This window comes from Pelodiscus sinensis, chromosome 15 (assembly GCF_052426305.1).
Source record: "Pelodiscus sinensis isolate ZL-2025 chromosome 15, ASM5242630v1, whole genome shotgun sequence".
NCBI lineage: Eukaryota > Metazoa > Chordata > Testudines > Trionychidae > Pelodiscus > Pelodiscus sinensis.
Genome location: NC_143066.1, coordinates 33,114,075 through 33,141,984, shown reverse-complemented (window position 1 = coordinate 33,141,984; position 27,910 = coordinate 33,114,075). Strand labels below are relative to the sequence as shown.

Genomic DNA, 27,910 nt, shown 5'->3' with positions numbered 1-27,910 from the left:
ATTTGTACAAGCCCAGCATAGCGACTCTTAAAGCTTTGCTAAGGAATTGGAAAGGAACCGACGTAGTCTGGACACCCAAATGTAGAAATACAACTTGACATGTAGAATAGCCTCCGCTGGTGCATGATTTATTGATTGCACCTTGTCCTGACAGGCCCAGAGCTAGTAAATTTATATTGTGTGTGCAGGCTTTGAAATACACAGAGTAGAATGGAAATGCAGATTCTCTTAAAAATAAAGCTATAGATGCTTTTTTTAATGGCCATTAGCAGCTGTTAAAAGCTTAAGATATTTTATAATATTAATACTCTGTGCTTATATAATGTCCTTCTTCCAGAGATTTCAAAGTACATTTACAAGCACTAAATGAATAATCACAATGTTCTTGGGAAAGGGAGGCAGTATTATTCCTATTTTTTAAGATGGGAAAACAGAGGTACGATTGGGCTTGCTCTTGCAAAAACAACAGAGTGCAATGGTTATTACCCAGAGTAGTAGCACTGAAAGCAACGTTTGCCTGTTTGTCCCCATGGAAGGTAAATTACACCAGATCACAACTCATTGGCAGAGCTTGGGGGCAGAATGTAGGTGTTTCCTGCTGGAACAACTAGACCACACTTGCTTCCAATCACCCTGAACTCCAGACACCGCTTTGCTAGGTCTGCCTCTACCCAAGGATCTTCAGGGAGCTGCTTATTCATATGGACATTATCTAATTGGCTTCCCTCTGATAAGAAGGTAGCCATTGGACTGTTGTGAGTCCACTCCAGTTTGGATGCAGTCTGTGGGAGCCCAGAGCTAGCTCTGAACCTTTTTGGTGTTTCTGTCTGGCACAAAAGGCATGTGTGCAGCAAAAGGACGTTGAGACTGGTGACTCTGCACTTCCAATATGTTTTATTTATGGCCATATGTGAACTGTTTACAGAGCTTTTCTGGTTTAACCCTTTACATGGATCCCTGAGCTAAACTGATGGGGGAAGAGAGAGAGAGAGTGTGTCTGTGTGTGTTTTTAAGGGACCAAAATGCAAGTCGCCGAAGGTTACTGATCAGGCTTCGGAGAGTTTGTTTTTAGGTAAACATGAATGTATTTACTTCCACAAGCATTCCACAGAGCTCTTTATTTTGAGAAATATTATCTTTGATTTGCTGTAAACGTTTGCATCTGGAATTCAACCTTGGGCAGAAACTGTTTGTATGTGTGTATATATATATATATTTTTTAATTTAAGAAGGCTGCATTATCAGGATGATGTTGCAAATCTGGATTTTCCAGTTCACAGTGTTTGGTTTGTTTAAATAGTACCAGATAGGAGAGGGGAAGTGTAAAAAGGACAGAGCTGTGCAGCTAACTTTCTTTCTCAGTGTTTCCTGCTGAGTAAATGCTGTATGAACTCCCAAGCACAGCTCTTAGTATCTTTAACACGCTGTGCTAGCATTCCCCATCCTCTAAATGGCAAGAGCAGTTGTGAATATTTTCCATTTTAAAATCAGATTTGTGTGCATATTAAAATATCTGCAGCTGTTGTTGGGTTGGAGATGGGGAGAAAAGTTTAAAGCAAACTAGATATATTTTATATACAGGCAGTCCCCGGGTTACGTACAAGATAGGGACTGTAGGTTTGTTCTTAAGTTGAATTTGTATGCAAGTCGGAACTGGTACATATTGTAGGGGAAACTCTACCCAAACATTTCTCCAGAGCTCAGTTTTATTCTCCCGCACCTCACTTCCCTCAGTCCTTTATTTTCAAGCTGACATGTCTGCTGAGAAAAGCCGCTCCGCGTCTCCCTGGTCTGCTGGGGTGGGGGGGGCACTAGCTTTGTGTCTCCCTGGTCTGTTGGGGTGGGGGGGGGGCGCTAGTTTCGTGTCTCCCTGGTCTGCTGGAGGGAAGCAGCTAGTGCGGGGTTGCCTCACCCCGTTTGTAAGTAGGGATCCGATGTAAGTTGGATCCATGTAACCCGGGGACTGCCTGTAATATCTTTATATAGCACTTGTGATCACTCTCATTCACATGTCCCTCCTCCCCTATTCTAATTCACTGTGATGACCTAAAAATTTTGCCATTCAGGAGTGAAAATTCCCATTTGCCTGGACATACCATTGTGTTAAATGAGCATATTGAGTCCTATCATAACCTTGAGTTCTACAGAGACTGGAAATGTGGATAGAAAATGTTTTACATTTCCCTGCTAAAAGAAAGTGTTTCCCAGGGAGAGGTGTAATTGCATGCTCCTTGTATTAGACTGGTTTTAAAAACAGAGGAGCTATGACAATGTCCTAAGAATCCAAGCAGTAATTTGAGCCTTGGAATTCACAGTTGGCTAATAATCCATATTTTTTTCTGACATTGGGTGAAAATTTTACTTTTGTTTGGAAAATAATATAAGATCTACGATCTCCCTCATATAGATACGGTGTGGGAAAAGATGCTTCTCAATTACAGGGTTTTTTTTACCCCTTGTACTTTACACTGTGATATCTTCCACTGGGACAACACACTATGTTGTTTCAGAAGATGATGCCAGCCTCAAGTTCAAATGTTTAACCCAAACTGGAAATTCTAACCATCAGCAGCATGGCGGGGATGGAGGGGGAGGGGGACATAATTGCTGGGACCCTGGGCAAGATGCGGGAGGCCTGGTACCATGTTGCTGGAAGAGGTGGGGCTTTGGGGAGAAGGGGTGGGGTTGGAGTAGCTGGCCCTTGGCTCAGCACTATGCTGCCTCTGCCCCCTCCCAAGCCTGCCCTCAGAGCTGCCTGGGGTGCTCCAGTGACATCTAACGGGTCCAGAGCTCCAGTGACCGCCGCTGCACCCCAGAGCCTTTTGAATTGCTGGGCCCCAGGGTAGTTGGGCCCTTTGCTCCCTCCCTGGCTATGTCTATACTCGCGGCTTCTTGCACGAAAAATATGCAAATGAGGCTAAGCATGGAATATCGCCAAGCCTCATTTGCATATCTAATGAGCTGCCATTTTTGCAGAAGAGGCTCTTGCACCAGAAGGAGCTGTCTACACTGCCCCTTCTTGCGCAATGCCGTAATTCCTGAAAATAATCAGCGTAGCGGCATTGCGCAGGAAGGTTTTTCTTGCCCAAGAAGGGGCAGGGTAGACAGCTCCTTCTGGCGCAAGAGCCTCTTCTGCAAAACTGGCGGCTCATTAGATATGCAAATGAGGCTCGGCAATATTCCATGCTTGGCCTCATTTGCATATTTCTCACGCAAGAAGCCGCAAGTGTAGACATAGCCCCTGTGAGCAGGCCTGGCAGCATATCTTCAAAAGTGCCCAAACACCCGTAGAACAGAAAAGACAGGAAGACCTAAGTGACTGGGCTCAGGTGGGTGTGCGAATATTTTGTATTGGACCAACTTGTGTTGGTTCTCTTCAGGGTAGGGAAAGGTGATCAGGTGTTGTCGAGGTTCATTTGAGGATGAGGACTAAGAAGTCAGATGTGAAACCATCACTTTGTGAATTGGGTTCACCCCTGAATAATGCAGCATTTGGGGTTGATTCTTTATTGATTTAAAGAATAACCCTGACATATAGCAAAAGTATGCTTATTAGAAGGCTGATACTTACTTTATCTGGCAGAGATTGTGTGGCTATGGATTATGGCTCCAGCCACTTTTAATAAAACTACAACAGTATCTGTCCATGAAAGTGCCCTTTATTCTCTCTGTGTGTAAACACAGGTACTTGTAAAAAGACACCTGGATCGGTGAGCTCACTTCTGACCTTTTTCACCACTGAGGAAGAATGACATAAATTGTTCCCTCCCACAGTACATGTCTCAACTGGTGAGTTCTCACATCGCAGCCAGAATGAACTCTTGAGATAATGGTACTGTAAAGAATACAAGGTGTGGATGAATGTGTAGTCATACATGGTGCAATGGAATTGGAAGAACTTTTATTTGGCTTGTTAATACTTCTTCAAGCCAGCACCCCAAAATTCCATCCCATATGACACAGTGTTCTTTGTATAGTAAGCATCACTAAAAGTTACACTGTTTTAATCTACTTTAGTTACAAAATTTCAAACATTCTAACCAAAGCCATTCAATGTAAGTTTGACAGGACAGGATTTAGACTAACATACATATTACTTACAAATAAAGGTAAAGGTATTTGTCGGGGGCCCTCGGGAATACCTGTGAGGGAGGGAATATTTTTACACAGGTATTAAAAGCAAAATCAAGTTTGCAAACTGACCGTGTTGATAGACTTGTGAGATGTTGATGAAGGACCTGGAACAGTTGATATAACAACCTAGCATTTTTAAAGGCAAACCTTTTATGCTCTGAAGAGCATTAATGCACCTAGAAGCCAGCCAACAAGTTCCCATAAACAGGACTTTTTGCTGATATGAGTGCTGTAGCCGGAGCCAGGATAACATTGCTTAACTGTGGCACTTTGCACCTTGAACTAAGAGTCTAGAGGGAATTTTAAATATGACACTAGCCTCTTTCAAAGCTACCCTCTTTCCTTTTTCGGTTTGATCACCTTGGTCAGGAAGGCCTCCTTAAAGGGAATGTAGCTTGCTGTTTTGTGACGTTCCCATCATCTTGCATTATTTGTTTTAATTATTATTTTAGGATTTATTAATGTACTTGTATGTATTTTTTCAGCCTGCTCTTGCTACCTTTCCGTCTTTGCTCATCACCAGCTTTTCCTTATTCGTACCGATTGTTCATCCTTGCATAACGCAGTAACCACGTGGGGCCAAGAGGGAAGAGGTGCTGGGTTTAATCAGCCAGTATTTATGAAGAAAAAAGAGCCTGTTGCCATTAATCTTAATATAGCAGGAATACTTTCCTATTAAAAAGACATAAACCCGACTGATTTCCAAAGTGCCTAGTTAAATACCTGCACACCCACCCCTGCCTCTCTGGCGTGTATTTTAGGTTTTGCTATAAATTTTTCACCTATTGTCAGCAGCGTGTTCAGCAGGTTTCTTCTTACAAATTAGGAAGTGGCCTCTCCTAGGATCAGGGTGCATGTGTTGGGGATAAGTGGGGTCAGGAATGGGGGTGGGGGTGTATGAGTTGGGGGTGAAGCGAGCTTCCCTGGGGTTTGAACGTTGTGCTGCTTTGAAAGCCAGATGGGTTTGCCATGCCCCATAAACGAAACCCTAAGTGTGATCAGCCATAGAGACATGTCTCCCAGCTCCCAAATGTCACTTTAAAGACTAACAGATTTATTTGGTCATAAGCTTTTGGTTTTGCCCATGAAAACTTATGCCCAAATAAATCTGTTATTCTAAGGTGCTACAGGACTCCTTGTTGTTTTGCGGATATAGGCTAACAGGGCTACCTGTCTGATCTTCATCTCCCAAATAACACCTATTAATACATGTCTGAAAGGCCTTTAGCATCCACGCTTCCTTTTCAAATCAGCATCAACTTTGCAGCTTTATTTCACCTTGCAGGACGATGTTATGGTGTGGGGGGGAGCAATTGCTTGGTTACCTTCATTGCTACAAGGGGTGTGTGTTAGATTTTAATTCCTCATCTAGAGTTTTTCATCCATTGAGAAGCACAGGCTCCGCTCTCCTTCCTTTCGAAAGTGGCTCAAGAGTAAAACACCTCCTTGCCTGCTGCAGTTTCAGGTAATTGCTCTTTCTGAAAGCTGCCATTCTGCTGCTTCCATGCAGGGGCCAGGCTCAGCCTGGTGTGCATTTCCCATGCCTCTTAGGCCTTTTATTGCCATGTTGTATAGTTTGTTTATAAGTTCTGTAATCAATTGGTGCATTAGAGGAGTCCAGCCCCATCATGCTCCCTCTCCCCCCGCTTTCCCTACTGGTCTTGGCAGTCTGATGCGTGAGCAACCCCATTCCTCTTTTCAGGAGTAACCATTTCTGAGTGACTATCAAAGCATAGTGTGGGGGGTGAGGTGCTATGCTCCCTCTATATTTATGTCTGGTTTTCTATATAAAGTCCCTGGCTCTACTCTTGAAATACAGCTTGGCAGTTCAAAACACCCTGAAAACGTGTAGTAAGCACGTTAAAAATGCATCGTGAAATGCATGCACAGCATCTGACACTTCTGGAAATGTGATTGCAGCTCTTCAGTTAGAAGAAGAGGGACTTTTTGCTAGCTAAATACATACATGTGATGGCAGCAGATGTAGGGGTGGAGAGGGAGAAAGGAGGCATATTCTGTTCCCAGCAAAGGTAGAGATTTCATAGAAAAAGAGGATATGGATGAGGAAAAGGGGACAGAAAGAGATTGCAGGGAAGGGGCAAAACAAATGCCAGCAAGGTTAGCTTTTGCAGTTTTCCCATCAGAGACGAAGGAGGCCTCCAAAGTTTTTTAAAGATCAGAGGGTTATCCTGAAATAGCCTGTTCCTCTTCCTACAACCAAACCAACCCGCCGCTAAGGCTGCTTTCTTGGCCATGTTTAAAGCCTCTGTCCTGGAAAAGCTACAAGGCAGGAGAGAAAGGAACCCTGCGAATAATCTATCCAGGGTGATCTCATCAGCTGGCAATTGAGTTTCCTAAAAATGGTACGTGAATGACCCTGATGGTATTGTCTGGACACAGTCCCTGCACTCAGAGCACCAGCAGCTATTCCCAGGGCCTGAGTAAAAGGCAGCTTGCTTCCCAGAAAGGACAGTGCAAGAGTGGCACGGTGCCTTGATTTCCAAACGGGATGGAAGGTGTGTTTAGAACCCCCTCAAGGTTTTGTGGAAGCACCTGCCCATTCTACAATGTCCGTGCACAATAATTAAACGTGTGTGAAGCCTATGTCTGCCGAAACACACTTCCCCTGTGTTTTCTGATCAATAGCCACTGTCCTCCACAGACAGCTGCCGCCAGAGAGATTTCCCAGACACACTGTGGAATTTCTAATCAGACCCAGGGCAGCTATTGCAGATCAATTTTTTGCCTTGGTAAGCGATTGACTCCTGTGACTTATTGTCACCTGCTGGGCGATCCCCCGGAGAAGCAAAGAAATAGAAGGGGAGTGTGTGTGGAGGTGGTGGAAGTGGATTGGCACCGAATCCCGTGTAAACAGATAAACCTGGTTCTAGTTTTTGTGTGAAAGCCAAGTCCCCTTCTGCATTTCGGTGCTACTTAAGAAATCATGTGGCTTCCCCCATCCTCCATGTATCTTTTTTTTCTCTCTCCCAGGGACCGATCTGCCACGTGTTCTGCTAATGCCTGCCAGAGGTAAACAAGAGAGATACATTTGTGAACAACTGCTCTCCTGGCAAATCATACTCCGCCTGTCAGGGACTGGCCGACTCAGTCAGGCTGTGTCCCCTTATCTGGGGAAACTGTTCTTGCCGCCTCCACCACAACTTGGGGGATGATTTCAAGTCAACAAGGCTGGAAAAGGGGGACGGGGTAGAGGGAAGTTCTCAGAAGGTCCCAGGGTAACCTTTCAGAGGCCCTCCTGTTAGACTTTCATTTCAGGGGGAGGAGGGAGAGAGAGAGACCCATTTAGCAAACAGAAGATTTATGGCTGGACATTTCAGAGAGCTCCTTTCATTCTTTTTTTCCAATCCAAACGCAGAATTGTGTTCGCAAAGCCAGCGAGATGCAGGATTGCAGAAAAGCAATATGGAAAAAAGGGGATTGCACAAGATATCCATTATCTTTTCTAGATCTATCTCCTGACCTAGGCAACACTGTACAATTCAATTATTCTAGCTGCAAGTATTTACTGCTCAGATCTGCTTACTAGACAAGCTAAATTTGGCTGGGGAATGACAGACTTACTAGAAACACCAGTTGTTTTTTTGCTTCAGTACATTGTTTCATGGAAGGCATTAGTTGCGAGGGAGAGGGGGAAATTAGTCCCTTTTATTCCCACACCGGTCTTTGTAGCAAAACCCATCCTGGCCCCTGTTAATTAGCTCTTCCGAAGAATAAATTTCGACCAGCTACTCAAGGCGCCAAGCAAAAACGAACCAAACTCAGTTTTTTTAAAAAATAGCAACAGATTTCAGAAGGGAACAAAGAAAAATCCCCCCATTCCATATATTTGTGAGCAAATGACCAGGACCACAGTGGGGGAAAAGAGGTCTATAAGAATAAGCCTAAAATCATTGTAACTAGCGCTGGGGTTCAAATTCTCAACCTTACAAGCAAAAAAACAAGGGGGGGAGCCTTTGATCTTCTAGATGAAAGAAAGCTTTATCATTTTTTTAAAAAGCAGCAGCCCAACGCTTTCACTTACAAGCCTTTGGTACACTGTAAGGTTTGTACATGAAGTGCTACTCTTTTTTCAAAGGCCTTTTATGACTATGAATCACTAAAATAAAATGAGTAAATAGTTCTAAAAGTATCAAAAAGAAAACAAGTTTCTGAAGAGCTAGGCTGGCTGTTGCTGGTATCCCGCTGGTTTTTTAGCTCAACATTAAACTACAGTTCAGAAAAAAGCAAGGGGAAGGGGTTCTTTCCCACCTGAAACAAGCTACTATTGTGTTCTTGAGGTGAGTGTGAATGTATTGCAGTCAGGGATTTATACACACAAGATACCCGTCCTCCTACCTATAGATAAACTACAAAGGATAGTATTAAAACCGGCGCTGGTCTTCAAATTTGTATTTACACCTGGGCTAAGCGATTAGGTTTCTGCTAGGAATTCTTTCATAAAAGCTGATTAAAATAGCTCCAAAGAGGCAGCTAAAGATCAGTATCATAGCCCAGGACCTGGAGAGGGAAACGAACACAAAGGAGGTGCCTCTGAAGGCAAACGGCTTTGGCTTTTGTGGGAAAACAGTGGAAAGACCGCTTCAAGGTTGGAGTGTCCTTTGATAAGAAAAAGTATTTTGTCAACCCAGCTGGGAATAATTGTGTGTTTATTGTACAGTGCCTCAAAAAGCAACCTGAGATTTCCACTGTATAGAACAAACAATATCAAAACAAAAGAAAGTCTAATCTAATTAACGCCGACTAGAACAATGAAGAGAGGGGGAAAATCCCTAATGCGCTTTAATTCAGTTCAATGTATTTTGCAAAATACAAATACAGATCAGATCGGCTTGTTCGAAGGGCACTGTGACTCTGAAAAGAAATTGAGTCAATGAGCTCTGTTGAGTTTCTTCTATGCACACTCCCGCTCAGGAAGAAAAAAAAAACCCAGCAAGCTGGAAATAACAAAACTCAAAACCGAAAAGAGATGGGGAGAAGAGGGTTCATGTTTGGTTTGGTGGGTTGCGTAGATCTGAAAGCAGGAGAAGAACAGGCATCGTGTTTATGGTTTGAAAGAAACCGAAAGGGGGCAGGAGAAAAATGGCTCCCTCCGCTTAGTCCGAATAATGGATTTCTGGGGTTTGGGTTTAGATAGTGGGGCTGGAAAACGGGTCACGGACACACAAGACGGTAAAGGAAAACTAAAGGTCACTGGTAAAACCGTGGTGACCAGGAAAATGTTTGGAATCTTCACTCCAACTTTATTTAAAGGGGTTACTTACTAACCTGGCTAGTCTCATATACTTTGGAGGGGGAGGAGAAAAGTTTCACAGAAAAGAATAGCAGGCTTAAGAAATGTTGTTTTCCCCCTTTGCTACTCCACCCAGCCTACAAGATGGCTCCCAGCTGGTACCGATCAGTCAGACTGCACCAAACAGAGGATGGGGGGAAAATCCAAGATTTTGTTATCAGTGGCAAAGATCAAAGCAATTAAATATTTGCTACAGACTAAGACTGCAGTTGGCGATGTAGAGCTAGATATTTAGTGTTGTTTTTTTCCGAGGGGGAAGGAAAAACAACCCACCCGGTATTGTTTACAGCGGAAGGCAGCCCGTGTTATGGGATTTGCCTCGCATTTTTTTCCTCCATAACATCTCGAAAGCCTCGTCTAGATAACCATTTGATTACATAAAATGCTATTAAAAATAGCTGCAAGGTTCCGCTTGCATTGAGAGCTGACCTAGTACATTTTCCCAACGTAAAGCTTTTGGGGTTTTGGGTGGTTGACAAAGCGGGGTGGGGGGGAGGAAGGAAGATTGATCAACAGAGAAATTGCAGCTTTAATGAAATGCAGATTCCCTTCTCAACTGATGAGAAACACACTTGAAAAAATGCAAGCGCCACTGGCAAACTTAACGACAAATAGGCAGAATTTTTTATTAGCAACTAAATGATTTATTGCATACATACCCCACCATCACAATTACAGCGTCTTGTAGGATCCGGGTGTGAAAACATTAAACATTTATACAATATGCTTTCAAAGCCACGTAAAAACCATTAAAAAACAAAACAAAAACCTTTGGTCTGCTAAAGGAGAACGAAAACGAAACCTTCCCAATCCAGGAGTGGAGAAGTCCAAAGAGAATGGCGTGGAGAGCTCTTGCCTGAATCGTTAGGGTATTTATGAACGATGGACTTTTTTAAATCAAGTGCATTTAGAATTTGCAAGCTTTTCGAGGAATAAAGCGGTATATTTTTTTTAAAGCGTAAACTTAGAGGGAAACTGTCACTCATTGCTGCTTCAGTGATCATTCAAAATCTCTCAGCATTCTGCGCAGGCAGCCATCAGCCATGGACTTGCATTAATTTCCTTTGCAATCCTATCCTCTTCCCCCCCCCCCCTCCCACCAGGCCTCTCTCTCTCTCGCCCTTTCTCCCCCTTTCTTCTTGTTGATCCTTTGGCTAATTTGGGATCACTCCACTGGTGAGGAGTCCCGCTGAAATTTGCCATTTTCCCCTTTTCACGGGGGTTTCAGAAGAAGCCGGGGTGATATTTGGATGAGATCTTCTTTGCTTTATCGTACAGAAGCGCTTTTTCCTCTTGGCTCATTACTATTTTAGGTTTTGGGGGAGGGGAGAGCTTCCTTTCCTTTCCTCGCTTCTCTCCCTGCTCCTCTGTTTCCAAAAGAGGGCAGCCTAGAAACCAGCCAGTACAGTTTAGCTATGGGCAACTTGAAACTATCCTGCTGGCTCGAGTTTTTTTTTTTTTTTTTAATTTATACTAGAATTAAATTCGATTTCTCCTCCCCCCCTTAAATACCCAAGGTGTGTGTGGGGGGGAGAAGAGTTTCTGATTGCTTGGCTGGGGGAAAAGAGGACTTAGACGCCTAAAATGAAGGCTTTTTTAAAAAAAATAAACAAAAACCTAAACCGTAGAGCAGTTAATCCAAAACTGGGGTAACAAAGCTGTGTACAGAGTCCCTCGCCAATTCGCAGCCTTGGTTAACCATTGCAGTATCAGAGCCTTCCAGATCGCATTTGGAGGTTACAATAAGGCTTGCTGTTAAAAATAGTTTTAAACGCTTTTTTTTCCCCTTGAGGAAGGCATTTGCAGATAGGGTCTCCGTTTACATGGGGCGTCTCTCTCTCTCTCTAAAAACAAAGTCTGTTCATCTTCCTAGGCGGGGAAAACAACCACAGACCAACAACGCAGTGTGAAAACGGATTATACTGAAAGAGGCATTGTAAAATCAAATACAAAGTCGTTTGGTTCTCTCTCGTCCCCCTCCCTTTCTCCTCCAGCTAGGGCAGCTTTTATAGCATAGCAGTTCTCTGCACAACGCTGGTTTTTCCCACCTAAGCAGATTTCGCGGGGGGGGGGAGGAGAGGGAGGGAGGTGGCGGCAGTATCGCCTTTGAAACTTAACACAAGGTGGAAAAAGCAAAGCCAACAACATTTATTAAAACGGGGAGGGGGCAGGGAAAAGGGTCTCGTAGGAGCCCTACAGTGAAATGCAAATGAACTGAAATGTCACTGGGGATTTTTTTGGACCACAGATCATTGCTTTCTAATCGTGTTTTCAGTTCGGATTTTTTTGAGGGTGGGGGTTGGGTTTGTTTGCCTTTAAAGGGGCTATATAAAGGGACTGTTTACTCTCGCCTAACGTGCATTTATTCTGGGATTATTTTAACGAAGAGTGCTGCAGTTTGCTCTTATCACCTATACCACGTTTCTATAGGAACCTCTGTTGAAAAGGTTATACACACACTCACCGGCGGGCGACAGCCTCTCGAAAATATTAAAGATTAGCTGCCTTCCATTAAGGTCTAGTGAAGGATTTTTTTAAGCTCCCCCCCCCCAGTGGTCCCCAAGAGCCTGCTTTGTCCCCTTTTCTCCCAGCCTTTTTGGGACTCAATTCAAGCGGTCTGAAAGTATAATAAAAATCCTACTCTAAAGAGAGGTTTAAAAAAAACAAATTGGAAAATATGTCCCAGTAGATCTGAGCAAAGCGCCGACCAGTAACTGCAGAAAGGAGGACGAATTACCCCCCTCCCCATGCATTATTTGTCCTGGGTGCTGCAAGCTTATTTTTCAACCAAACCTCGCCCCCCCCCCCATCGCCCTGTTCCATAGAAAGAGGGGGAACGTTCACTCAATGCAGCATTTTCACTAAATAGAGCGCAATGAAAAGACCCGAAATGCAGTTACAACCACCTTCTATTTTGATCAGTCAGCCCAGACTGGGGAAAGGAGGAGGGTGCGGGGGAAGCCTTGAAACGGCCTCTAAAAATTCTCACCACCAGTTTTGATCATTCAGCCCTGTTAGGGGAGCCTAGAAACCGGTCGAGTTCTTGGTCCATAATTGGTTTTATAGGAATGGCTGAGGGCCAAAATGTTTACATGAGAGTGAGTGGCAGTGCGAGCAGCCAATGGGAGACTTACTATGAAATTTTGGCTGGCCAGCTTGGAGAGGGGTGGAACGGGAGGAACAATGCTTGTTTCATTGCTAAAGAGTTTTTTTTTTAAAGATTCAGCGAGAGGAACTTGAAAGGGGGTTTGTGTAATGTACCTTTTCCAATCCCGGGCTGTATATGGAGATTCGGCATTCTCTAAACCAGCGCTACCTGGATTTTATTAAAAAGCAGAGACCTTTGGAGCAGGAAAGCTGGATTTTAAAGGAAAGCAGAGTGATCGTGGCTTGCGCTCCTTTTTCTTTCAGGGTGGAGGAGAGGGTGAGCCCGACTTATGGACTAAAAGAACATTTTTATACCAAAAAAAGGCAAGACGGGCAAAAAGTACTGTTCTTGCTTGGATCTAATTTCTGAGACGGGTGGCGAGCAGAGGGAAAGAGCTAAAGAATGCCAAAGAAGAGAGTTGCCTAGAGGAGAAAAGCGGATTCTTCAGGGTTTAGAAAGGTAGAATTTTCCCCGTTTATTTTTGCTGCAAGTGAACTAGTTTTTGTTTGCATTTTTGGTGACTGGCTTTGCTAGAGGAGCCGCGCTCCCTCCGAAAACCTTTCCGTAGCTTAGTTGGTTTTGATTTCACCACTTTACCCCCTCCCCCCGCTTATTCCCATACCCCCGCCCCCGATACACACACGAAAGAGGGAGAAAAAAAATAAAAAATAAGGTTTCCAAAGCGACTCCCCAACTCCTTTGCTGATACAGGCTTGGAAGGGAGGTAAGAGACAGACATGTTATGCTTATGGGCTGTTTTTAATTAAAAGCAGGAATGCAGCCATTTTAACTGCGTTAAAGAGGAAGGAAAAATAAGGAGATTTTGAAACAAACATTTGAATGAAGGCAGATAAATTAACACACGCACCACCTCAAAAAAAAACTATAATCAGAAGGGTCGGCTGAACTTGTCCATTTTGTCCTGATGTTATTTCATTCCACTGTAAAATAAACGAGTAAGAGGTGGGCTTTTTTAAATGCAGCAGCACCCTCGGCTTAAAATGGAAAGCATGTTGCTAAGGATATCCAATATTGTGGGTTTTTTTTAAGTAAATGTTTAATCTGGTGACCAGAAGAGACACTTCTTAATAAAGCTGGTGGAATATAGTAACTAAAACCAGGTCAAAATAAGAAACTAAGCTGGTAAGAAAACTTCGTGTTAAATGTATTTTCTGGACAGTGCATTCCATTTTTAAATTGTGTAGGTTAAAGAGGTGGAAATAATTACAATTCATTTCAGATATTGTGAGAATTGGCTTTCTCTCGAAAACACGGAATGCATGAGTATTTTTGACTTGATCTCGAAACCAATGCTCTTTAGACAGCTTGGATAACATATATATACACACACACACACGTTAGGGAATGATTTCATGTCATTTAAAATAAATAGCTGAGGGAGAAAACAGATTTAAAATATTGTGCTTCCGTCTACCACCCATTTTTCCCTCGGTAAATTCTAGAAATCTTAACATTTTAACTGAAATCTGACGAAGAATCCAAAAGAGGATTCTCGAATTAGGTATGTCTTGTATAGTATCGAAGAGTAATTTTTCGCTAATTTCACTAGCAAGCAATTCTGCGTGTCGAAAGTATGTAAGAATATTCCTTAATAACCCAGTAACTGAAAATGAAACTAAGGATAATATTGGTTTTTATAAGACTGCCAAAATGCATTCACATCTCTAGGTAGTCTCAGAATTACAAATAAAATATTATTTTCTCTTTTAAATCTCTTGTTCCAGAATAAATCCACTCCCCCCCAAAAAAGCTTATGTGAAGTGGATTAAGGAACACAAATTTAAAAACAAAATAATACAAATCGTTTTGAAATCCTCTCAAGGGCTAAAAAGTTAAATATTAAATGCTTTCAGGATAAGGTAACGAGTAAATGTGTAGTGGGACATTTTTAATCTGGGGGAAGAGAAGGTTCGCGGTTTGGGAATCTAAAGTTGGGTGATTATGGAGAATCATAAATACTGCGGTGGCTGGTTTCAACCAGATTCGTAGGGCAGAAGACTCTGGAATGCCTGAGTTAGGCTTTTATTATTTGTCAAAAATAATTTTAAGACGGTGGGGTGGGTTTCGCAGGACTTGTTGAATTAATTCCCCCTTGGTTTTGGGTAGAGGAGGAGCAAAGAGGAAGGTTCTTTTAATTAAACCGAATTATCTCGCTGCTGTGATTGCACCAAAAATATCGGATTCTCCCAAGCAACAATGTGGGTCCCCCCCTCTCAAGCTCCCCTCTCTTTTTTCTCCCTAAAGGCGAGGATTTTTAAAAAGTGATTTATATCGGGGAGTTTTTTGAAGGGGGAAATAACCCAACTTCGGGGTGACTGACTTGATGAATAGTATAAATCATTTAGCTTCCCTTTGCATATTGAAAGAGTGTGTGAGGTTTGGCTGGGAGGGTGAATTCACCGGAGGGATGGTAACCCGCCCTGTGTTTGTGTCTGTCTCTCCCCTGCAGGGCTCTCGCCTCGCCAGGACCCCGGCACCCCACCGCGCCATGGGACGCGTTCACACCTTCGTTTTAAAAAACATCTGAAGCCAGGGGTGGGGAGGGGGGGGAGAGAAAGTCAACGCGAAGCCCGCGAGTGGATGATGGATGGCAGAGATTTTGGGCTTCCTCGATCTGTCCACGTTCCCCCTCCTCTGCTGTCCGGGCTGGCTATGGAGAGTCACCGAGTCGGACCGGCCAGCGCAGCCGGGCGCATCGCCCCATCCGCCGGACACATGGCTGCGGGGCTGCCGGCCCCGCTGGCACCGGGCAAATACCTCGCCTCCGGCATCAACATCCATTCCCACCCGGGTAAGGCGCTTTGGCGGGGGGTGAGTCAGTGGCTGAGCGGACCAGAAAGCTCTTCGAGAGCCCCCAGCCCCTTGCAGAACCCGGGGAAGGCTGCGGGATGTTTTTTTTGAAGGGGGGACGACGAACAAAATAGATTCGAATTGGTTTCTCTTCCCCCAGATGTTACCTTTTCATGAGCAGGAGGAAGAAAACTGGCCCCTGGGGTGTGAAATCCAGACGGAGGGAGCTTTTAATCCCCCCCCCTCGAAGAAACTGGCCTGAAACGCATCCCATTGCCTTTCCTAAACCTTCTCCCAAGTTTGCAATATTTTGCCGGGATCCCTTTTGAAACTTGTCCCCAGGTTTCTTAAACAACCCTCCAAAACGCCAAGTTTTCCCCCCCCCCGTCCTGGATTCCGGACAGACACTCTCCCCCTTATATATTTTTAACTTGATTAAACTCTCCCTCCCCAGCAATGTTTATCGAAATCTGGGACATCTCTCTTCTTCCTAGTCCGGATTTTTGTTTACACCGAAGGATTACCGTGTTTCTAGTTCAACTAGTCCCCCCACCCCCGATGTAATAATCCGTCATATTTTCTAGCATCGCATTTAAATCTCCTGCCGGAACAGAATTTTTTTAAAGGTTGAATCTTTATTTCAAGCGCTGCTTAATCGTTCTCTGGTTTTCTTGCCTGATCGCTGGTGATTTCAGTTGAGCAGGGACTTTGTTAAAAAACGCGCATTTCAGCTGACTGGCAAAAGAGGGGGAGGGAGGCAGGACGAGTTTCCCACCCCCAGTTTCTAAGCGAGGCAGTGAGTAAAACCCGCTTTGTTTTGCTAAAGTCTGTGTGTGTTAGCGTCCGAGAACTCCGCTTTCATTCCCCAGCGTCTCCGTGGCGTCCTGGGAAGTTCGTTAAGTTTGGCAGGATTTTTTTTTTTTTTTGGAGAGGGGATTCAACAACCTAAAAAGTAAACGGTTTAATAGACACCATCTGGGTTTTAAAAATGAACGAAACTGGCTGGAAGGAAAAGAAAAGACGCAGGGTCGAGCTGGGGGGCTGCTTGTTTTTTTTCCTCAGTGCATCGACTATAAATACCCCCAATATTCCACATGGGTTAACTTTAGCAGCCTTATTTCTTTAATTGCACGGCGGTGGGGCGGGCTACAAAGAATGCATGCTAAGAATATGGGATCGAGCCTTCCTCCTCTCCCCCCCACTAGTAATTTATTGTCTGGATTTTGAGCTTCAGCGGCAGTCGGTTGCTTTGGGGGTGATTCAAGGCAGATGAAAAGTTTTAGTGTTCTCTGAAATTCCCTGCTTCCAGACCTCCCCTTATCCCTTCGAGGGAGAGGGTAGTGGAGGAAGGCAGTCAGAAATAACACACACACACCGCATTATGAATCTCTGGGGCTTGCTGCATGTCCAACTTTTGCACATTAACCGAGGATGCATTTTTGTGGTTGTGTGTGTGACTCCGTTAAAAGCTGTTTAGCTGGAAGTGTTTTTATATATATTAAAAAAAAACCCTCTGTAGACAGAAAACTGTTGTGTGAAGGGTATTTTACTCTTTTAAAGAATCAATCCTTTACCAGCCTGATGGATGCAATGTCTAAAGTGCTTTGGGGCTATTTCTTATTAAGACATAAAAACTATTCTGTAGCGCCTGGCTTTTTGTTTAAATTCTTATAAGACAATATAGCTGGTTATCGGTCTGTACATGTGCCAGCCAGCTGCTTTTCTTTCACTGCATATTTAAAAAAAATATGTTGCTTTTCCAGATATTTAGTGTTGTGAAGCCTGTGTTTGTGGACAGAAGTGAAGTTGCTTTGCGGTCCAAGACTCAGATATTTCTGCAGTTCAATTTCTTTTTTTTTCTGGGCGTGGAAAGGTGACTCTGAGTTTACTTTAGGCGTTGGTAGGGGACAAGTTTTGCAATAATAAGCCTGCTTTTCTCCATGCCGCATGGAATGAATGACTCTGAAATTTGCAAACCTGATTGCCAACATCTGCAAAAAAGGAAGCAGCTCGAATCGAGGGAGAGATTTATTGCTTTTAGAATAGGTGGCAGTGCCAATTTTCCAGGTGCTAAAACAAGAGGTGTAAAATGAAGAGCAATAAAAGGAAGCACATGGGCAAACACTGCATGTCCCACCTCCTCTTGCTACAGCAAAATGTAATATCTCTAAAACTGATCTCCCTGTGTGGACAAACAGGTTTGACCCTAAGATCAGCTTCTAGGGTGGTTTTTTTTTTTGTTTTATTTTAAAAGCCGTACAGGCATTTAATTCTTTGCTGTGGAAGATGTGTACAGTTACCTTTCCAAGTTATATTAATAAAGCTGCCACCGTTTTTGTTTTCGGGGCTTTTTTGTTTTTAGCCCATTGCTTACTTGGGCTATCTCATGAAATAATTGCTTTATGTTTATCCTTTGGCCCTGAGGTGCAAACAATGTCCTTTGAAAGGGGGTTCAGAGAAAACTTCCCTAGAGGCTGGTAAGCCAGTGCGGAAAACTGGTCCTTATTTAAAAGGAATTTAGTCTCCCTCCCTCCCTCCCACCACTAGAAATTCAGATTTTTGCATCTAAGCCACTGCTAAGATAACTCCCCATCAGTTCTACAATTTGTTTCTCTGCATTCCCTCACCAACTCTCTACCCTGCTATTAAAACAAAGCTCTCTCGCCCAGGTTGGCTACAGTAGGGAGTGGTAATTCCCAGACAGGCTAAATTGCATTAAAAAGATATGTACAATTAACAGTTTAAACTTCCATTATACCGTGGCAGTTGGTAGACAGGGATTTTTTATGGCTTTAACAATTTCATTTTAAATGACAATTGCTTCCTGCTATTTAGAGCCTTTTTTTTTAGGCTGTCATTTTGAGTTGGTAAAGGAGGGAGGGGTAGCATTTTAATAGAGCATCTTAAAACCAGTCATTGAATAATGCAGGACTAAAGGCAGGCACTGCTGAATCCCTCCCCAAGTCATCTTAAACTAAATTCATCCCTTTCAAAATAGCCTGAATTACTGTGCTTCTGGATCTAGTTCTTTTAGCCAATCGATTTCAAAATTCTTTGCCGTGAAGCCGTTCTTTGCTAGAAAACCCTGAGTTGAAGGAAGCCTTCGTTCTGGCTCACTTAAGAGATTCTTGGCTATGTATGTATATTTCATATGAACTTGCCAATAATCCTGATCCACTGAAGATTTTTTTTGTCTGGAGAAGGGGAGACAGTCTTTTGTTTGATAAAGGACACAGTATGGGTTTCTGTGGCTGTGGGAAAAGGGAGCACTTACGGGGGCAGTGAGAAGGTAGAACTGGTTTCTCTTCTACCTGGTCGTTCCCATGGTTTCTTATCAGATTTACCCGGCGTTGCTTGGGTCCATAATTTGGGAATTCCATCAAGTGTAATTTATTTCTCGTCCTTCTAAACTCTGATAATTCACTATATTTTAACAAAAAAGGGCTATAGTCAATTTGGTTTCCAATAACATTTTCGTCTCGTTTTCAAACCTTAAGCATTGATTTAGCTGTGCCAGAACAGAGCAGTACTCCATATTTCTCCGTGCTATCTCTTTTCTGTAAGTCTTATTGAGAAGCAATCCTATTCCAGGTTCATCCTAATTTTCTGGCGCATCTTGGTTCGGTCTCTTTCAACATTTGCTTATTTATGTCAATTTTGAGGACTGTACTTGCTTTGATGATTCTGTCTCTTTTTTTTTCTATTTGGTTTTATGAAACGCAATCCCATTTTCCTGGCACAACCAAACCCTTACACTGCTTTCAGTTATGATCAGAGCAAGCTGTATACCAAATTTGGTGGTCCATGCTCTTACTGTTTAGGAGGAGTTCTTGATCAGACAAACTCTCTAAAATATATAGTAGATAGGTAGGTTGTTCATGTCAGAGTTGGATGGCAGGGGATAGGATGTACATGGCAGCCAGGAGGTAGCATGGAGCCTTCACAAAGGTCCTACTAAATGTCCATAAAAAGAGTTAAGAGGGTGATGTTCTGCAATGGAATCTCATCCAGAGCAGCAGAGGTGTTTGGCAACAAATGGCAGGCTCCTTTTAATAAAAGAGAAGGTAATTGTAATCAGTGGTACCAGCCTGCAGAGTCCAATAATAGGCTAGCCTTTCATCTCTGGAGACCTGAGTTCAAAATCTGGTGGATTATTGGTTTTTGCTGTAGGTCACAAATGATTAGGAGTTCAGTGGGCTCATCTGAATCCATTCAGTAATCTTATTTCCAGGACAAAATCGAGAGTTAGTGTGTTCCTATTGGCAATCTCAGCATAGGAAAGGCCTGAGACTGAGTGGCATGGGTAGATTCAGGACGTTGTGGATGTCAAGGAGCAGAGATGCGTGAGAGAAATTTGCCCAGCATCTGACTATACCAATATGTAGCAAACTCCCTGAAAAACAAACACCTCCAATGCTGTTCCCCCAGTGTCAAGATGATATTTTTCTCTATGTGTGGGTGTGTGTGTTTGTGCATGCGAGAGAGAGAGAGAAATGATCTGGTGAGTGCTCTTTTTAGGTATTACTACCCAACAAAGTTGGATTCACTAAGTCTTCCTTAATCCACAAGAAGGGACTTAAATATAATAGCAAGACAATATTAAATAAAACAGGGAAGTCCACCGGCCAAAGAAGAAGGTACAGATTGAGGGAAGCAATGCTTTTATAGTTCCGCCTTAAGTATTTGTCTCCAGATAGAGGAAATTTGGGAGTTTTAAAGTGGATTGGAAACTATGTATGTCCTTGCAGTGACAGGCAGACAATCTGTTGCATGCATTAACTGAGTATATGACTTAGGCCTGCATACAATTTATAATTTTTGTCAGCATAGCTACATTAGTTAGGAGTGTTTAGAAAAAAAATCACATCTCATCTGACAGCGGTGCCAGCAAAAGCCCCTGTAACTGCAGTTTTACTGGCAAAAGTGCAGTTTTGCTGAGATATGCTGCATCCACATGAGGAGTGCTTTGCTGGCATAGCATCTGGTATAGCTGTACTGGCCAAATGCTCTTAAAACAGACCTGGTCTTGCTGTATTTTCTGCCTGTCAATTGCCTATCACGCTGGTTAGCGCTAGACAAATGGTAAGACGAAATAACCTGCCACCTCTAGATCAGCCTGCCGCAAGCTGGGATTGGGATGTGGACACTAAAGTTACCCAGGGCTGTAAATTCAGCTGATCAGCTTTGTGGTTTAGCACAGGTATTTTTGTAATTATGATACATTCTGGGAAACTTTCATTGTATTCAATGGGGAAATTTTTATTGTGTTCAATGGCCCTTGAAATCACACTTCCCCTCTGGGTAGTGTGGTAGGTATGGTGCTGGCTTGTAATACAAAATGTAAAGGAATGTTAACTGACTAGAGATCTGCCAGAGGTTGTATTTCTCCCTCTCATGCCCCAAACTAGGCATTTTTTTCATAAACTTACACCGCTGCAGCTCCACCAGTAGTAGTTGTGAAGAGACCCTTGTGCAAACAGGGCCTCACACTAAGGATGTGAATGACTAGTTGACTATCCGATAAGCAAATACTTATCCGATAGTCGACATGTTAGTTGACTCGCTGCTGCTGCTCCCTCCGCTGCCTCTATCAGAAAGAGGCAGCGGGGGGGGGGGGAAGGAGGAGGTGTTTCAAAGTGGCAGACCCTGGGCTCCATGCAGCGCTGCTGCTTTGAAATGCTGTGTGAAACCCAGGGCAAGCTAAGAATCTCCAGCTGGCCTGGGCTACACGCAGTGTTTCAAAGCGGCAGTGCTGCGCTGACCGCAGGCTCCTTGCGGTGCTGCCACTTTGAAACGCCTTGTGGAGCCTGACGCCGGGCTCCCTGCGGCATTTCAAAGCGACAGTGCCTCATGGAGCCCGGAGTCAGATGGGGACTCAGAGCCTGCAGTCAGCAGGGGACCCTATGTGGCGCTGCCGCATTGAAAAGCCGCTGGAGCACGGGGCCACGGGGGGACTGCTTGAGCTCCCCGCTGGCCCTGTGCTCCCTGCAGCGCTTTCATCTTTGAAGTTTCAAAAGCAGAGACGCCCGTATTGAATAGTCTATGCAAATTGCATCAACTATTCAATTAGCCAAGTATCGAAATTTTACATCTCTATTTCACACCACTGTGACCTGGATCTGCTCTGAATGGAGTTAGATGATCTAGTGCTTGAACCAGTGGTATGCAGCCCTGTCTACATTCATGGTTCGACTGGTGGATCTGTTGCAGTAGCAACACAAGTGGGAAGTTTTTGGCAATGAAATCTAGTGTAGGAACCCCCTCCCTCTCCCAACACATGTGCTATCTGGATGACCAACTTGTTGCCAAAAAGTAGCTGAAGATGGATAGAGGAATAATGACAGCTCTATGTGTATTCATTCCAAGGCGACGTTGTGATTGCGGTAGTTAGGCCATGTTTGACTTTTGTCCCCTGGCTTTTTATAAATATTTTGAGCATAAATTAGTAAATTCTCGTGCAAGAAGAATAGTTGTATACATGAGGGCTGCAGTGTTGATTCACTGGCTGTTGATTTGTCATGTCCGCTTAGATGTGATAGATCAATCTCTGAGCGCTCTCCTGTCCACACCGGTACTCCACCAGGATGAGAAGAGTAGATGGAGTCAACGGGAGAACAGCTCCCACCAATCTTATTGCCGTGGTTAGTACTTTAACTTCATCTATGGGTTGTTCGGGAGAGGGGCATAGTGTAGACTAATCCTACAATTGGGATGGGAATGGATTGAGTTTCCCTGTCCCTCCTTCCTTCAACTACCAATTTTTGCACCAATTTAAGCTGAGATCACTCCAACACTTGCAAAGCCAGAGAATGTTATAAGAACCGACGTCTGCGGAGTAGTCTTCGTTTTGGGGACTTTCCCATAGGTGCAGCACTTCTTCCAGTGCAGTGACCATCACTGTGGCATTGTGAAGCCAAGGTTTGCAGTGGTGTAACAAACACCAGGGCTACGTCTACACTGGCCCCTTCTTCGGAAGGGGCATGCTAATTTTGAACTTGGGAATAGGGAAATCCGCGGGGGATTTAAATATCCCCCGCGGGATTTAAATAAACATGGCCGCCGCTTTTTTCCCGGCTTGGGGAAAAGCCGGAAAAAAGCGTCTCGACTGGCGCGATCCTCCGGAATAAAGCCCTTTTCCGGAGGATCTCTTATTCCTACTTCAAAAGTAGGAATAAGAGATCCTCCGGAAAAGGGCTTTATTCCGGAGGATCGCGCCAGTCGAGACGCTTTTTTCCGGCTTTTCCCCAAGCCGGGAAAAAAGCGGCGGCCATGTTTATTTAAATCCCGCGGGGGATATTTAAATCCCCCGCGGATTTCCCTATTCCCAAGTTCAAAATTAGCATGCCCCTTCCGAAGAAGGGGCCAGTGTAGACGTAGCCCAGGACAGAATGCTAGTGTGGACTCCTACTGTTGGTGCAACAGTCTTACTTTTTAAACTACAGGGTGAATTGACTGATCTAGACAAGCCGAATAAAAAGGGCACCAGCATTTATACCCCTGTGTCCTCTAAATCTGTTCCACGCAAGACCACAGAATGCTGGTGACCACCTGTCATATTAGTGCTCCCATCATTGCAACTACCGCTGGAGTTGAATATGTAGTAGTGGCCCTAGGAAATTCTATAGATTAGCTCTAATTCACAACAGAATCATTCCTTTCCAGTCCTTCTACTGGTCGGGTAATGGAACTTGTTGGAGGAAAGAGGGGAATTAAACTTGTTGTTTAGCTTTTCTACTGTAGCAACATTGGTAAGCAGAGTGGTTGTTTGCACAAGGGAAAATCTAAATTTCATTTCCTTCCTAAATATTGCAGCAACGTTCAGGCTGGCTTATTATTATATTATAATAGTGGTTATTTAAGGAAATTAATGTAAGGTTCCTGCAACAGTGTTAACATAACATGTATTTTATGGCTTTGCCTGCACTATGATTTCAAGGCGTGATGGTAGAATTAGTTAGCTAATGTGATCTAACACCAAGCTATAGTCAAGGCAAGTTATTCATAAGCAAATGCTGAACTTGTCCAGTTATAACTTGGCTGCACCACTTATCAAATTTTGACTGTCCCAGTTTAGCAGGAGCTGAGGTACAATTTTACAGTGTTTAGGCCAGATTTAAGAGGTGTTAAGCTCAATTTAACTAGCATAATCAATCCTGTGTATGGTTGTACCAGTGTCTGGTTTAAATGAATGGCTTAAGCTAGCACTGTCACACAATGTATAGCTTGCAAAGTAAGAGACATGTGAGTTTGCTGAGTTACTATTACTGTAAGAACTCATGCATTTTTGCTTTTATCTTAATGATAAAACGTTACCTCAGTTTTTACAAGTACAGGTTGAACCTCTCTAGTCCAGGACCTTACACCTCCTTCATTTAATGATGGCGACGTTTAAGGGATCCCAAGTAGATTTAAGCATCCTCGGGACCTGGTTGATGCCGAACCAGAGAATTTGCCGGTACATGGGAAGTCAATATTGTCTAGCAGTATTACCAACACTTCCACTTACTAGGCTCTTAGAAGACATTTAGGGGTAAATTAGAGCTAAATAACAGCACAAAACATTGAGAGCCACGACTGGTGGCTGTAAACAAATGCTGTGGGACTGCGTGAACCTTGGCCACAGCCATGATAAGTGGACATCCGGCTCACTAAAATCATGCCAGGCCACTGACATGTTGCTGGACTAGAGAGATTCAACCTGTTCCTTTTTAAGAAAAAGGAAGATAGGCCAGAGTGTGTGTGTGTAAGATGGAGGGTGTGTTTGTGGATTAGGAGCAGAGAGAGACACACACAGTCTTGCGCTACGGTTTGCCTGAAAATAGTTTTCTGCAGTTGTGGATTGGCAGAATAGCCTCTCATCTGCTTGTATAGTGATCCCTGCATCTTACCGATGGGGGTTTTAAATAAATTCAGGCAAGTCTGGAATGGCAGGAATACTGCTCAGTGCAGCAGAATTTGCAGAGATCTCCCTAAACTCATCCATCCCATAATTCTCACCCTCCCCATTTTCTCCTGTTTTCACTGTTGAGGCAGAATCAGGACAGGATTTCACTGTTTGGATTTCAGTGAAACATTTGGATTTCTATGAAGCGTTCAATGGGTCAGCCCTTGTTGGCTGTTAACCGAAAGGATGGTGGTTGGAGCCCACACAGGGACAGGGTTAAGGTTGTTCTTCTCGGTGTCTCCTCCCTGCAGGGATCTTCCAAGGTCCCCTTTCTTTTAAATGGTATCAGCATGTCATTTAAAAACTCTAGCCTGCTGATACTGTGTGGGCATGAGATTTTCTGCACCTAGCAATTTATAGTATCATGCTCTCTTGTGATCCCCCCCCCCCAGTCTCGGCACAGGGAAAGCTTCACCAGTACAAATTCCCTTTATACACTAGTATGTCACAAGTGAACCGGAGGTGTGAGAGTGGCGGGGAAAAAAAAAACCTCCTGTAGACAAGCTTCCGAAAGTGATGTAGCACAGAAGTTTGGCTTGCAATGTCACATATGTAGTATCCTTCTGTATTCCTTTTCAAACGTTTTTAGATGATGATTATGGGAAGCTAAACGGGATCATTTTGGTATCACTCTAAATCTGAGGTGCATTGAGAAGAAATTGGGAGGTGAGAGATGATTCTAAATGGACATTGCTGGGGATCTGAAGAATTTTATTGTTTTAATCTGGCCAGAGTTGAATTTTATTGCTTTAATCTGGCAAGATGCTGATGGAAGATGTAGGTGACCTTGGGAACAATTTTGATTACGAGCATCAGTAGTGGCCAAAAGAATCATTTTAAGGGAATTGGAAATTGGAAGGATTGTGGGACTGGTACAATAAAATGAGTGATGTGGCAGCTCTGGAAAAGATATGGTGACCTCAGATAAATGACTGAAGGAGGATTTTAAGGTGATTTGGACCCCCATTCTAGATCTGTACTCCCAGTAATTTCAAAATGGTCACAGTTCCATATATCTAACTACCCTTTTTTATCCGGGAACATTATTGAATGTTAGATTCTTTTTATACTTGATGGTTATATATTGAGTCTTGCCCCGCTCGCTGTTCATTACTACTTTTCTCCTCCCTGCTGTGTTCTGTTCAGCCTTTTGCCATTTTTTAAGCTGAATGCCCCCTGGTTTGAATGCACTTTTAACACATTTTGGTTATAATTTGATTCCAGTGATGAAAATCATTTACATGATGGGCAGTCTCGGAAGGGTTAAACTCATCTTGACTTTGCGCGTATCTTTTCTGTAAAAAAGTGTGTTCTTAACTCCACGGTGCTCAGTCAGGTTAAAGATCCAAGAACTCAAATTTTAATTCAAGGGTGCAGCTTGATGTTAAAGCCCTTATGGAAGCCTGAGGTTGAACTTGCTGAGTTAAAAACTAAGCTGCCGGGCCTTTGCTACTATTTTAACATAGATTAATTAGCCTGAGTTAAGAACACAGTTTTTTCCCCTCTCTGGTTCCCTTTGTGAATGGCAAGAATAGAGATGCATGTGACATAAACTAGAAATCAGTAACACCTGGTGCTCCCTCCATGGACTGAGAGACCATTATGTAATTCTCTGTTTCATGGATAGATCGGCTATGTCAGTATAAATCATATGGGCAATATTAGGCCAAATCAAGTTCTATAGCATTCAAGTGCATAAAAATCTGTGTGGAATGGGTGATCTCTCCCACTAGACCCTGTCTCTGGGTTTTGGTGAAATACCAAATCAATTTTTCTCCTTTTTATGCTCCAATAGCTATACACACCACACATCATTTCAATCCTATGTTACACTCAGGGGTTTCCCTTCACAATCCCACTGCTGCAGCAGAGCCTTCTCCGTAATGAGATTAGTAGCACAAAGCAAGCGATTCTTCTGCTTCTTTTAATGTATGTTCTGGGTTTGGGTGGGATCGGAAATTCCTACTTTCATCAGATGAGTCCTCTCTGTAACTTTTTGTGGACAGATCTTCCTCCTCTCCTCCGTACAATGACATTTTGTGTTGGTACAACCATTGTATACCCCCCCCTCTCCCCGGCCATTGTTAAAGTTAATTTTACCTTATTTTCGTCTCTAAATCCCTGCACATAACTGAGTTGCCTCTATCCTGTCTGGCACAAGAAAGCTCTCTGTCTTTTCCTAGCCAGGTTAAACATAGTTCTGAGAATAATAACACCATGTTTTGTATCATTCTGACAAATGTTTCATGCCTATAGGTACAAACGTAAGCGATGCCAAGAGATTGCAGTGCACCACACAAGTCGCATCTGTAGCTGGGTGGCTGAACTTTGCAACATCAGGGGGCACACTGGCAATTTGTCAAGAGCCCCAGGGCTGTGTTTTAATTTGAATATGTATTTGCATAATTTATCAACATTAAAATGCACACAATCTAATATTTGCTTATACTTTTATCTCCTTTGATCAGCACCTAGAAAACACTTCTTGTTTTGAACATTTTTTTTGTCGGTCGTAAAAACGTGGCCATTTCCAGTTAGGCCATCTTTCTAATGGTAGGGAGATGTTGGCAAAGGTTTAGCAGGGCATGAACTGGCCATCCTTGATATGGAATGACGTTTCAATCAAGATGGTTAAGCATAAGGACACATGGAGCGTGCAGAATGTGCTTATTTCACTCAGTGGTTTGGAATGCCAGGGCAGGTGGTAGAACTACAGTGTGAAGAGAAGCCGGGAGGCGATTGCAGATGGTGCTGGTTAGCAGGAGGGAAGATTCCCTTGCCCAGAGTGATGAGACACGTAAGGATGGGCTGGTGGAGTATGAGAGGACAGGGGAGGTTGATGGCACTCGCTGGAAGGTGTTGTCAGCCCCATTGAAGAGGGGTTTGCAGAAGGAATGAAAAGGACTAGAAGAGTGGTGTCTGGTTATGCCGTTGTTATTAATGGGTCTTTTTTCTTAAAAATGGATGGAGCGTTATGGTCCATGGGCAGGAGATAATATGGTGAAATTCAACATGGTGGAAAAACTCCTGCTACTTAATCCGGGGAGGTGGAGAACAACCCAAAACGTAGAATTAATGGACGTGGAAAGGTGTAGTGCTGAAAGAGACACGGGGAGCTAGTGATAGCAAATAAAAAGGTATCCAACACCGACCAGAGAGGTGGGTAGTGCTCCTTGAAGCCATCCTGGTGAGAGAGCTTTGAGAACTGCACGTGGTGGTGTGTGCACCTCCATCCCGCCCACAAAAAGCACAAACGTGATGGGCAGCTTGACTAAGGAGGAAAGATGAAAGGACTAAAATCTGAACAGGTTGTCCGAAAAAAAGACCTATCTGTGTAGATGGCAACATATATTTGAAGGATAAATCCGCAAGTACAGAGGAATGGTCCAAAGAATAAGTGGGTTGAGATTAAGAGGAGAATTATTTAGTGTAAATTCCAGTAAGATATCTTAAAGGTGACACAGTCTATTCTTGTTTGCCCAAATTAGGGACAATATAAGTCCCTGGTATAGATCTCTGTATGTTTCAGGACCAGAGTAAATCACATCAGTGTAAACCCATG

The 27,910-nt window shown here is 43.5% G+C and overlaps 1 protein-coding gene across 10 annotated transcripts in view; it reads left to right on the top strand.

The window, feature by feature from the left end:
* The window catches only part of TNRC18 (trinucleotide repeat containing 18), a 180,105-nt gene that overhangs the window by 69,039 nt on the left and 83,156 nt on the right, over positions 1-27,910 (top strand). For 4 of the 10 annotated variants that reach the window (XM_089769296.1, XM_075899660.2, XM_075899663.2 and 1 more), the window contains exons 1-2: positions 12,638-13,052; positions 15,064-15,405. In XM_089769296.1, coding sequence (XP_089625422.1) covers positions 15,195-15,405 — 211 coding nt within the window. In that variant the 5' untranslated portion in view covers positions 12,638-13,052; positions 15,064-15,194. Of the gene's footprint in view, positions 1-12,636; positions 13,053-13,298; positions 13,318-15,063; positions 15,406-27,910 lie in introns of those variants that run through there. The other 6 variants (XM_075899662.2, XM_075899665.2, XM_075899661.2 and 3 more) reach the window with 4 other exon arrangements.